This window comes from Manis javanica, chromosome 13, assembly GCF_040802235.1.
Source record: "Manis javanica isolate MJ-LG chromosome 13, MJ_LKY, whole genome shotgun sequence".
In the NCBI taxonomy this organism is placed as follows: Eukaryota; Metazoa; Chordata; class Mammalia; order Pholidota; family Manidae; genus Manis; species Manis javanica.
In genome coordinates this window covers 91,815,371-91,826,438 of record NC_133168.1, presented here as the reverse complement: position 1 = coordinate 91,826,438, position 11,068 = coordinate 91,815,371, and the positions used below count along the sequence as shown (strand labels likewise).

The following is an 11,068-nucleotide window of genomic DNA, read 5'->3' as shown; positions in this document are numbered from 1 at the left end:
ACAGCTTGCATACAGTCAGTGTTCAATATATGTACATTTTCACCTTCCTCCTCCTGGATTCTGTGGTTTTGAGCCTCTCTTGTTTTAAGCATTGTTCCAAGATTTTTCTCCCACTCACTGCGCTAGGAATTTTAAGAACCCCTGGTTCTAAAATTATGAAAGTCTAAAATGCCATGGGCAGGACCAAGGGCCTCCTTGTGCCCTGAGCTGACCCCAGGAGAGCTGGAGCCGGGGTCTCTGTGCCCCCCATCCTCCCCAGGCCCAGAGGGTGTGGTCTGGCAGCCTCAGTCTGCGGGAAGAGCAATGGATTTACCAGGTGGCAGATGGCCAGTGTTCCAGGAGCCGTGGGCGGGGGGGTGCTCCTGGCTGGGCGGCTAGAATGGCCTCGCAAGGCAGTGTGAAGAGGCGCAAGGCTGTCAGCTCAGGGTGATGGCTGCTTTCTCTTGGGCCCTCAGTTTCTTCATCTGCAAACTGGGGCCAAGCGAGCACCACCCTCTTGAAGAGCTGTCAGCAGGAATGGGTTGGAGCTGGGGCTACAGTGCCTGCCCTGTGCTGTTTGCATGGGCCGTGCCCTCCACCTGGAATGCCCTCCCTGGTCCACTCCCCCCAGCACTCCCTGCCCACTGCTGGCCCAGTCACAGCAGCTGAGGATGTGGGGGCTTCAGGGTGATGCCCACCTACCCCTGCCCCTCCTCAGGGAAGGGAGGCCAGCTGCCTGACCCAAACTCAGCTGCCCCAGCCTGGCAGCCACTGCAGCCCCAACACTTTCTCAATGAAAGGTATTTGGCTGTGGAGGCTGACACCATCACCCTCTGCTTGGAAGCCAGCTTCACCTGCTGGCTGCAGGCGGAGGTCCCCTCAAGTCCCACTGATCCCCAGGATCCCACCAGGCAGCCCAGGGTCTGGGTTGCCCTGGGTGAAGGCCGGGCCCTCTGAGCCTCCCTGTCAGCTGAGGGTATAGACACAGTGAGTTCTGGATAAATGCACACGCCTTCTGGCTCCTGAAGGGCCTCAAAGCATCTTCTCTCTCTTGCCCGTTTAAGCCTACTGGGGAGAGGCTGTGGTGCTGCACCCAGGGCCCCCCAAATTCTGACTCCAGCAGAGCCCTGGGCCCACCCGCAGAGACTGGGGCTGATCGCCTCGGGCTTGCCAGATTCTCTGGCCTCCCAGATCCTCGTGGGCGCCCCCTGGGCCTGGAAGGTGTTCCCATGAGAGGAGCCGCCTGAGCGAGGGCCTGGAGAGCTTGGGGATCATCAGACGGAGACTTCCCCCGGGACACAGGCCAGCAGGTGCGCTGGGGTCAGTGTGTGAGCCAGTCTCGCCACCAGGAAACACACTGCCCCCCCAGGCCCTGCCATCACTCCTGCCCCGGGCAGTCAGCCAGTCACAGGACCTCCCACCCCAGGTCCCCAGCGGTGCCACTGTGATGCCTTCCAGAGGCCAACGTCTCTGGACTGAGGGAGTCATTTGCGTGAACTCAAGGACAAGCCCCTGCTCCTGCCGGGACCCCCTGCAGGGCCCAGGCAGCCCTTGGCCTTACCTTCTGGGACCTCAGTTTCTTTGTCTGGAGAGGTGGGCTGTGACCAGAACAGTACTTGCCCCACAGGATGCCAGGACAACTCCCTGGGTCACACACAGGCAGAGCGCTAGCAAGCGATGTCCTGCTGCCCCCAGACTGAAAGTCCCGGTGAGGTCAGAGAGGGCCCAGGTCGTGGCCTGGGGCAGCCCGGTCACCATGTGAGCAAGGCATGGCCAGACCTCAGCAGGTGGGGTCCAGGGCAGGGCAGCTGTGGCCCTGGCTGAGGAGGTCTGGGAAACCCTCAGTCCCTGCCACCTGGGGCCCACAGCCCTGCGGGAGCCCCTTCCCACTCACTGCTGCCCCCAGGCTTGTGGCCAAGGAGGAGCTGCCGGCCTTTGATGGGCACAGAGGAAAAGGCAGAGTAACCGCTACCATGCTCCTTGATCAGCGATGCACAGGATTGGCCTGCTCCTGAGTGAGCCCCTCACCCTGTGTCCGCCGGGGCCTGCACCCCTGCCTGAGGCACACCTGTGGCCTCCTGGCAGCCCCTGAGCTGCTTGCCCAGCCATGTTCGCGTGTGCTTCAGGCCTGTGTCCTCTTGCCAGGGTGTGTCTGGGTCCGGCAGCTCCAGCCTCCATCCTCCACTCCCCGGAACTGACACCATGAGTTGGAAATGAAGCATCTTTAATTGACTCCCTGCCCCAAGCCCCTGAGGGGGTGCCCAAGCACCAAACATGTGAAAATTGTGGTCCCCAGCTCCAGGGCCAAGAAGCCCCTGTCCCAGACCTTCACTGGGCCCAGATGCCCCATTCACCCTGGTGACCAGCCCCACAGGCTTTGTTTCAATAAATAACCCAGAGAACAATGCATGGGACAGATGACCGGGTAAAGCGCCTGGCTCAGGGCCATGTGGAAGGGGCTTCAGGCTGAGGGTCAGAAGTCCCAGGGGGCGGAATATCTGAAATCAGGGTCAAAGTACACATAAAATCACGTGAGCCGGAAGTGATTCCCTCCAGGCCCCACTCGGAGCCCCCTCAGTCCCACGGTCCAAACGAACCCCATCTCATGTCACACAGCGAGAGCTGCCACCACTGGACACTTCTAGTTCTTATCTTGGCTCTGAATTCTGGGCAGGAGAGGGACCCGGCAACCTGGGGAAGGGGCGTTTGGGGGCGGGGAGTGGGACTTCCCAGGGACAGGTATCCAGAGCACGACGGATGAGGGAGGCTGGGCCCAGGTCATTGCCCGGCCCTGCCCTGCCGGATGCGGGTGACACCACCGACCTGGGCCTGTGCCCGGGCCACCTCGCCCATCTCCCTGCGGATGTCACCAAGCGCTGTGGCTGGGGACTCCAGCAGCCTCTGGAAGAGGCTGCGCCGGCCGGCCGCCGGCTCCCGACACTGGAAGGTGATGGCTGTGCCCGCGTCAGCCCTCATCTCCCGGGAGAAGCCGTCAGAGGAGCCATCGAAGCAGCGGCCGATGGCGATCTCCTTGGCCAGTCTGGGGCTCTGGTCGGTGACCGTGTACACACCGTAGTTGTGACCCAGAGGGTCCAGTGGTGCTAGCATGGCGAAGGCAGCTGGGTCATCCCCCGGGGCGGTTGGGGGGTGCCGGGCCAAGTAATCCCGCAGGAGCCCATTGACGGCCACTCGCCGGCAGCTGCCCTGGGGTATGACGGTCACCAGCGTCCTGTCCACCTGGCGCTGGTCGAACAGCATCCCGCCGCACTTGAACTCCACACAGGCGGCAGATGTGCCTGGCCGCTCAGGATCGCGGACGCTACGTGAATCCCTAAGCCCGTAGAGCTGTCCCTGGGTGCGCGGGTGGCTGCCCCCCGCATTGTGGGAGCGGACCATATACTCCTGGGGGCCCTGGATCTTCACCTTCAGGTAGCAGGCCCGGAACTCCTGCGGGTTGGGCCACCAGGCCAAGAGATCTCCTGTCCAGGAGGCTGGCGCGCCCTCGCGGAAGGGCACCACATTATACTCATATTTGTCCGCCTCCACGCGCGCAAAGCGGAAGTGGCTAGAGGTCACCGGGGCCTCCTGGCACTCCCGCAGGCTGCGCCACGGGTACACGGGGCCTTTGGCCTCGGTGGGATCCCCCCGCCTGGGTTTGGCGAGGTTGATGCGGAAGCCATTGCGTTTGAGAGCGGGGTCGTCGTGGTCCGTGCGCCGGTAGCCCAGCCTGTCCAGGTAGGGCTGGGTCACGCCGACAGTGGCAGGGAGCGGACGGGGCCGGGAGGGTGCGGGCTCCAGCTCCTCCCCGCCCAGGGTGGCCGTGACCAGGGCTGTGTAGGCGTCCGGCTGGTCCGTGTCGCAGAAGGCGGGCAGGCAGGCGCCGTTGGGGCCGGTGACGGCGCTGTCGAAGCGGCCCCAGGCGCGGGGATTGGCTGAGAAGCCAGAGGCGGGCTCCAGGTTGACCAGCGTGACCACCACGCCCTCCACCTGCTCGCTGGGGGTGAATTTGTCGTTCGCGTAGGCGCGCACCTTCACGAAGCAGCGGCGGGGCTCCGGCACGTCCAGGTTGAAGAGGCGCCGCTCACGGATCTCCACACTGCCCACCAGGAAGACCCGTTCCTCCCGGCGGACCCGCGGCGCCGCCGAGCTCTGGCGCTGCAATCCGCTCTCCTCCTCCCACAAGCCGGTGTCGGGGTTCAGGGACCACAGCTTGAGGGCCTCCATGTGGCCCGCCATGCGGATCTGGTCGGCAGCCACACGCACGGCCACGGGCCCAGCGTGAAGCTGCTCTGCAGAGCCCGCAGCGTGAAGATCCACTGAGAACATGCCGTAGGTACGCAGCGGGGCCAGGTTGCCATCACTGTCCACGAAGCGCAGGTCGCTGGGGGCGGCGGCCGCTGAGGTGAGATCTCGGGGGTCCACGAACGTCACCCGGGCCTCCACAGCCCCCATATAGGGCTCACCATTGGTCCTGCGGAATACTCCCAGCGGGAGGACCAGCTCGCCCAGGGGTGCCTCGTCTTCCTGCTCTCCAAGAGGGACCATATTGTGCTGGCTGGCATCTAAGATGACCGGAGCTTTCTTCCGCATGGCCTTGACTTCGTGGTACACGCCAGCACCTCGAGGGTCGAAAGGCAGGACCTTCACAGTGTCCACAAACTCACCCCTGGGGTCCACGAAAGTCACCACCAGCCGCTGGGTGGAGGGCAGCACCTCAATGGTGAAGTCGCCCTGGTAGGAGGTGAATCCAATGGGCTCCCGGCCCAGCAGGATCCGGGCAAAGCGCAGGGGCTCCCCTGAGTCTGCAGCCACCACGCGTCCCCGGACCAGCCCCCGACGGGGATGACATTTCTGGCAGCTGCACTCAGCCACCAGCTTGACTGGGAGGATGTAGCCAGAGCAATGGATCTCCCTGCTTTCCAGGCGATGAACTGAACAGCAGCGAGAGCCTGCATCCCCACACCGGGGACTCCAGCGCGCAGGGCTGGGGCAGAGGGTGTCTGGGCACAGGCCCACGTCCAGGTAGGCAGGGCCACGGCCTGGTTGACTGCAGTCCTCTGGGAGCTTGATCAGGTGTTCTTGGGGCTGAGGGCTGCAGGCTGGCTGGCCTGGGGCTGGAGAGCAAGAAATCAGCCACATCAGGGGAAGGGAGAGGGCTCCGTGGAGGCCAAGGTCAGGGGCTGGACTGGGGTGAGGGACTCAACAGTCCGGGCCTGGGATGGGACTCAGTGAAGTCAGAGATTGGTCTGAAGCTGGGGCTCTATTTGGGGATTGAGGTTTACCTGGACTTGGGATTCAGGGCATAATCAGGATTCAGGGGCCAAGGATACTCACCAAGCACAGTAAGCCAGGCAGTGCCCGAGCGCACAGCACCCGCGTCGTTCCACGCTTTGCAGTGGTAGGAGCCAGCCTGGTCTGGGTGCAGCCCCCACAGCTCCAGGTGGGCTCCGTACCTGTGCTCTCGCCTGTCCAGCAGAGTCTCGTTGTGGAACCTAGGTGGTGGGTGGTCAACGCCATGGGGGCCCTCGGCACAGGGGAAGGGCTGCACCTGCCCCCACACCCAGCCCGAACGCAGCCCAAGGAGGCCACAGAGCAGCTCGCTCTGGGTCTCTGAGTCACCGCATATCACAGGAAATCCAGTCCAACCACAAAGGTGGGTTCAAGGCCTGAGCATGGGGTGGGGCAGGGCACTCACCAGGAGTATTTCTTGGGCGTGGGGGAGCCTGAGGCTTTGCAGCAGAAGGTCACATTCTGGCCGGACTCTCGTACACGTGACTCAGGATGCTTCACCAGGTACGGCTTCTCTGGGGGCAGAGGTGGCAAAGGTCAGTGCCCTGCCCTGTGCCAGCTTCCCTTGAAGACCCTTCCCAAGGGCAGGGCCCCATCTGTTCCCTTCCAGGGGCACCCAAATTCTCCTGTGCTTCCTCTGATGGCCCTCCTTCACCCAAGTCTCCCCCACATCTGCTGGAGAGGGTGCTCATCTTCATGCTTCCCTCTGCAACTCCACGTCTTACCTTGCATCTTCTCCAACGACGTGGTCACACAGTATTTCTACACCCCTCCACCCCCACATGACCTCCTTCTGCATCTCAAAGACTCGTTGTTACCCAGTATTTCCTCCCCAGCTCCTCAGCCCCCTCATCCTTGCCACCAGGCACTCACCCAACTTAGTAAGGACAACGGTGACCAGAGCAGAGATGGAGCCATTAGCCTGGGCCTGGCCCACGCCTGCTAAGAAGCCGTCCATTTGGGCACTGACGTTGGCCCGGCTGCTGGCACAGACTCCAGGCATCCGGAAGGTTCCATGCTCATCACTGATGGCCACAGTGCCAGGTGAGTCTCGCAGGGAGATCCTGGCTCCTGGCAGCAAATGCCCAGATTGGGTAACCACTGAGCCCAGGAGGGTGTGGTCAGGGCACCTGCATGTTTTGGAACTGCACCCTGGGAACACAGGGAGACAGAGGGGCAGAGGCGCCTCTTCACACCAGCTGGGCAGGGCTTCCTGCTCGGTCACTCGGCAAAGGTGCCTGGACACACACACTCTCCCCAACCCTCAGAGGCCTCAGCGTGGCCCTGCTTGAAGCAGCCTCAAGTGCAAGGGAGGACATGGGGCTAAGTGGTCAGGGCTGGGCCAGAGGGAGGGACCCAGGGTCCTAGCGGAAGATTCCCTGGAGGAGAGGACAGGAGCTACCACGACTGTCACGGGACAGAGAAGCTCCTTCCCGCGTGAGGGAAAATGTCCAGGCAGGGGCTGGGGGCCCGGCGAGGGGTTGGGACTTGAGCTCAGACATCTCCCTCCCTTGCCAATCTCGTGGTTTCTCTATAAAATGGAAAATTCCACTGGAAACTTCATGGCAAAGGCATGGGGAGGGCAGAGCCAGGCGAGGTAGGGTGGGGACCCCACCGCCCCATTGGCCACTGGGCTCCCCCACCCTGCCACGGGTTCTGCCGGCTGTCTCCAGACCATGTTTGTGGAGCCCGGGCCGGATCGGAATTTCCAGTCGCCTCCTGGCTGGCCTGCTGTCTGGCCCTGGGAGGACTTGGGCATCGTGTCTGCCAGGGTGTGAGCACGTGTCCGCGTGGGCGTGGGGGACGGGCGGGGGCTGCGAATGCCACGCGTGTGTGTAGCCGGAGTGCGTGAGCCAGCTTCTGTGTGTGCGCACATCCACCAAGACATCCGCACACTCGGCCATGCGCACGGGGGAAACGCCCCCTCAGGTCTGCCCATGCCTGGACAAGACCCCCGTGGCGTTCACCCGTCCAGACGTGCATTTTCACCAGTGCTCCTCTGGGGCCCAGAAGGGATGGACAAGCCAGTCTCCACGTGGTCCAAGTTCTGACTTTCCAGGCCCCGCCGTCATGTTCAGGCCCTACCTCTTCCCTCCAGCCCTCCCCCGCCTCACCAGGCTCCCTCCCACCTAGTCCCTCCCTTCCAGGTACTTCCCTCAACAGGCCCCGCCCCTCCACATCCAGGCCCCGCCCATAACACGAGTCTCTCCTCCAGGACCCACCACCCCTACCTGGACACGGAGCCCGCACACACTTCTGCGCCTCCACGGGACGCCCCGGACACGCATTCTTAGTGGGGCTGGGGCAGCGGCGGCGGCGTAATCGACGGCTTGGCCCGCAGGTCGCGGAGCAGGGACCCCAAGGGCCCCACGGGCCCCAGGCGACCTCTGCAGAGAGGCAGGGAGGAGGGGAAGTCAGGAGGCCACCCACCGGAGGGGCTGAGCCTCCTGGAAACCTGGTGACGATGTGGGACCGAAGGAAGCCCCCTGCCCTGCGTACCCGAGGGTAGGTTCTCCAGACAAGGCCCTTTGGCTGCCCGCACACACCAGGGCTCCTTCAGGTGCACCTGTAGAAGGTGCAGTTGAGGTATCGCCCTGTTCCCCCGCAATAAACTCCCTGAGATTAGCCCTGCTGTTCTCCTTGCGTCCCACAACTATTTGAGGCTCAAAACACGCCCACACAGAACGCAGCTGCTACTGGTGAGCAAATGAGGGCTGCGGGAGGGAGATGATGTCCTGGGGGCCCCTTGCTGCTCCCCACCTGGACCCCAGCTATTCCCTCCTCCTCCCTTCCAAAGCCAAGACCCTATCAGTCCTGCGCCCTCTTTTGGGCCCGAGCTTCTAAAGGACCCCGCCTCCTGTTAGCCACGCGCCCAACATAAGGCCCGCACCCTCCCTGGCACCACCCACCCGGATCCAACCCACCTACAACCCGGCCCTGGCTCTCCCAGTCCCGCCCAGGCTCCGCCCTCACCTAGGGGGCAGCGGAAGCGCACGTGGTAGTTGGAGCAGCGACGGCCGCGCGGCTGCTCGCGGTTCAGGCACCAGAAGCCGCGCGTGGGGTTCAGGTGCACACGCTCGCCGACGGCGGATGGCAGGGCCCAGTCAGTGGTGCGTGCCTCCAGCGCCAGCGGCCGCGGACACACGCGCGCTGGCCCGTAATAGAAGCGAATGGCAGCCAGACTCTCGAAGTCGCCGTCGCCGCCCGGGTGGTCCACGTTGAACCAGGACGTCCACTCGCTGGTCTCTGCAGGCACCGCACGCGCTGGGACCCGGGCCGCAGCCTGTCGGGCCCCATCGGCGCATGCACTCCTGGGAACAGCAGCCTGCCCACCCCATCTGTGCAAGTATTACCTGCTATCTAAGGGGGGCCCCCCCACGTGAACACTGGGTAGCCCACGAATGCGCACTTGACCCTTCACATGACTCCACCCAAATCCAGAGCCCACTAGCGCATCAGGTACTACAGGCATCGAGACAGATTGGCCTCTTTGTGCACCAGCCCTAGTTCTGCTGCCCAGAGCCTGAGCTGGCCCATCCGTGGGCACTGACATCTTGTCACTGTCTCACCAGACCCCATCCTCAGAATTCGGAACCCCTGAGGTGTGCTGAGCTGTAAAGGCAGCGGGAGGTGCCAGGAGCCAGGCAAACTCTGCTGCACAAAATCTATGGGCAGGAAGGGGCTGCCCTCCCACAGGTCAGCTTCTGCTTCTGTCACCTCCTGCCCAGGCGCTAACTCCTTCCCTGACTCAAGAGCACCCTTCCTGGCCAGGAGAGGACAGACTCAGGTTCTAGAACTCCTGTTTACCTGTATGATCTGGGCAGGTTGGCCCCCACTTCACCTCTGCCTTTCCTCCTTGACAGACAGCCCGAACTCTCAACTCCCTGCTTCTAAGACTTAGACCTTCTGGTGGGGGGGGGTCCACTTTCAGGGGCTGCCCTGTCCAGGCACCAGGATGGTTTTGGGCTCGTGACCCAGCTTGTGTCCCCTCTTCACGGGAGCCCACCAGCCAGAACTCCCATAGCGAGTCTAAGGCAGAGCCAGGATGCGGGTGTAGGGCTAACTCACCTTCCCAGTCCTCCAGGGCTGGCGAGGGCTGGCCAGGGAGAAGCGATGGACTGTCAGAGCCCCAGGCTGGTGCTGTGGGCTCCTCGGGGGAGGTGGTGCCTGTGGGAAGAGTGGGAATTCAGGGAGAAAATGCAATGGTGAGCCGCTTTGAGCTCCTTGTCCTTGAGGTGCTGCCAGGATCGTCCCCACTCACAGAGGAGAAATCTGAGGCTCTGAGGAGGCAGGACTCAGCTCTGGCTGACCCCAAGAACTGCAGCACCCCTCTTCCAGGAAGCCTCCCCAGTCTCCCACAGCCCCATCCCACCCGCAAGACCCTGCTCCCCGAGACCCAGTCAGCCCTTGGCATGCTCAGTCGCCATGGGTCCAGTCATGTGGGCCTCTGCCCTCTGGTTGTGCTGCATTCCCCTTCATCCATTTGTTGGCTACAAGTCCCTCTCTAGTCTACCTTCCATCCCTGCACTTGGGGCCCAGGCTGCCGATGGGAAGTCTTTGGAATTCAGCTTGGCTTCTCTGGCCTGGAGTTACTTGAGATAGTCTGGCTGGGCAATGACCTCAGACCAGCCCCTTCCCTCTCCAAGCCTCTCTCTCAGTCTACTCATCTGAGAAATGGGCCCGGTTCCCAGTTCCACCGAGCACTCCACAGATGCGAATTCCTTTCCTGAGAGGTGTGTGTGTGTGTGCGTGCGTGTGTGTGTGTGTGTGTGTGTGTGTGGGTGTGGAAGAGGGGAAGAGTCAGATGAGAGGGGCTGGCTCTGGTCCCTTCATCCCAGAGCCAGGACCGGGTGCGGCAGGGTCTAAACCTGGGGCTGAAATGGGCGCCCTGCAGTACCCAGGGAACCCCGAGGAAGCTGAAGGTCTCGGCCGCACTGCGGGTGCCCCCCCCACTGTTCCAGGGGGGAAGGCGGCAGAAGAGGGCCCCTTCCCGCCCGACTTGATTCCACGGCTCTCTCTCCCTCACCCCCCTAAGCCCCCCGGGGCTGGGGAAGGGAATCCGGGCTGGGGAAGTGAGTGAGACCCGCCGGTTCCTCCCCAGGCCGGCTGCACGCCAGGCCGGCTGCCAGACGTTCGGGCGCCCCGCGGGCTGTTCTGGGGGTCGGAGGTGCCTCACCTCGAGCCCCCGCCAGGTGTGCGGCGGCGGCACAGAAGCAGAGCAGTGGCAGCAGCGACGCCATGGCCGGGTCCGAGCGTCCGAGCGGTGGTCCGGGGTCCGCTGGGCGCTCGGGTCGGACTCCCGCGGGTCTGGCGGGCGCTGGGGCTGAGGGTGGGGGCGGGACGCGCCCGCAGGCCCCACCCCGCCCCGGCCACGCCCCTCCAGGCCCCAGGGAGGCCGCCGCTAGCGAACCAGCCCCGTGGGCGCCCCCCTCGGTGCGTCCGGCGGCGCCTCCGCCCTCAGGCTGGCGCGCGTCCCTCGTCGCCGCCCGCTGGAAGCCCCTCCTTCAGCCCGGCCCACCGCCCGCTCTCCACGTAGGGACCCGCGGTGCCGCGGGACGTGCCTCTTGGAACCATGACGCCTCGGGCGGCCCTTTAGGCGGCTAGAAACCGTCCGTCGAGGCAGGTTCGATCCTTTCGGCGTTAGGCCGCCCCGCGCAGGCTGGAAGCCCACCGTGCACCTACCCTCCACCCTGGCTGCTCGAGCTTCCTCGGAGGCCGGCGAGAAGTCCTTCTGTCTACCCTCCACCCCTTCGTCCTTGGGCCGCCGGGGGCCCGGTGGAAGGCCCTCCCCGCGTCTGCC

At 64.0% G+C, this 11,068-nt stretch overlaps 1 protein-coding gene across 1 annotated transcript; it reads right to left on the bottom strand.

The window, feature by feature from the left end:
• Window positions 1-2,192: 2,192 nt before the first annotated feature.
• On the bottom strand, window positions 2,193-10,975 carry CILP2 (cartilage intermediate layer protein 2). The gene is made up of 8 exons (XM_036996187.2): window positions 10,445-10,975; window positions 9,337-9,435; window positions 8,242-8,514; window positions 7,500-7,655; window positions 6,142-6,420; window positions 5,675-5,783; window positions 5,314-5,471; window positions 2,193-5,093 (listed from the first exon to the last, which is right to left on the bottom strand). Exons 1-8 carry the CDS (start codon window positions 10,506-10,508, stop codon window positions 2,758-2,760), a joined length of 3,474 nt encoding a protein of 1,157 aa, XP_036852082.2. The 5' UTR covers window positions 10,509-10,975; the 3' UTR covers window positions 2,193-2,757.
• Between the last annotated feature and the right edge of the window lie 93 nt (window positions 10,976-11,068).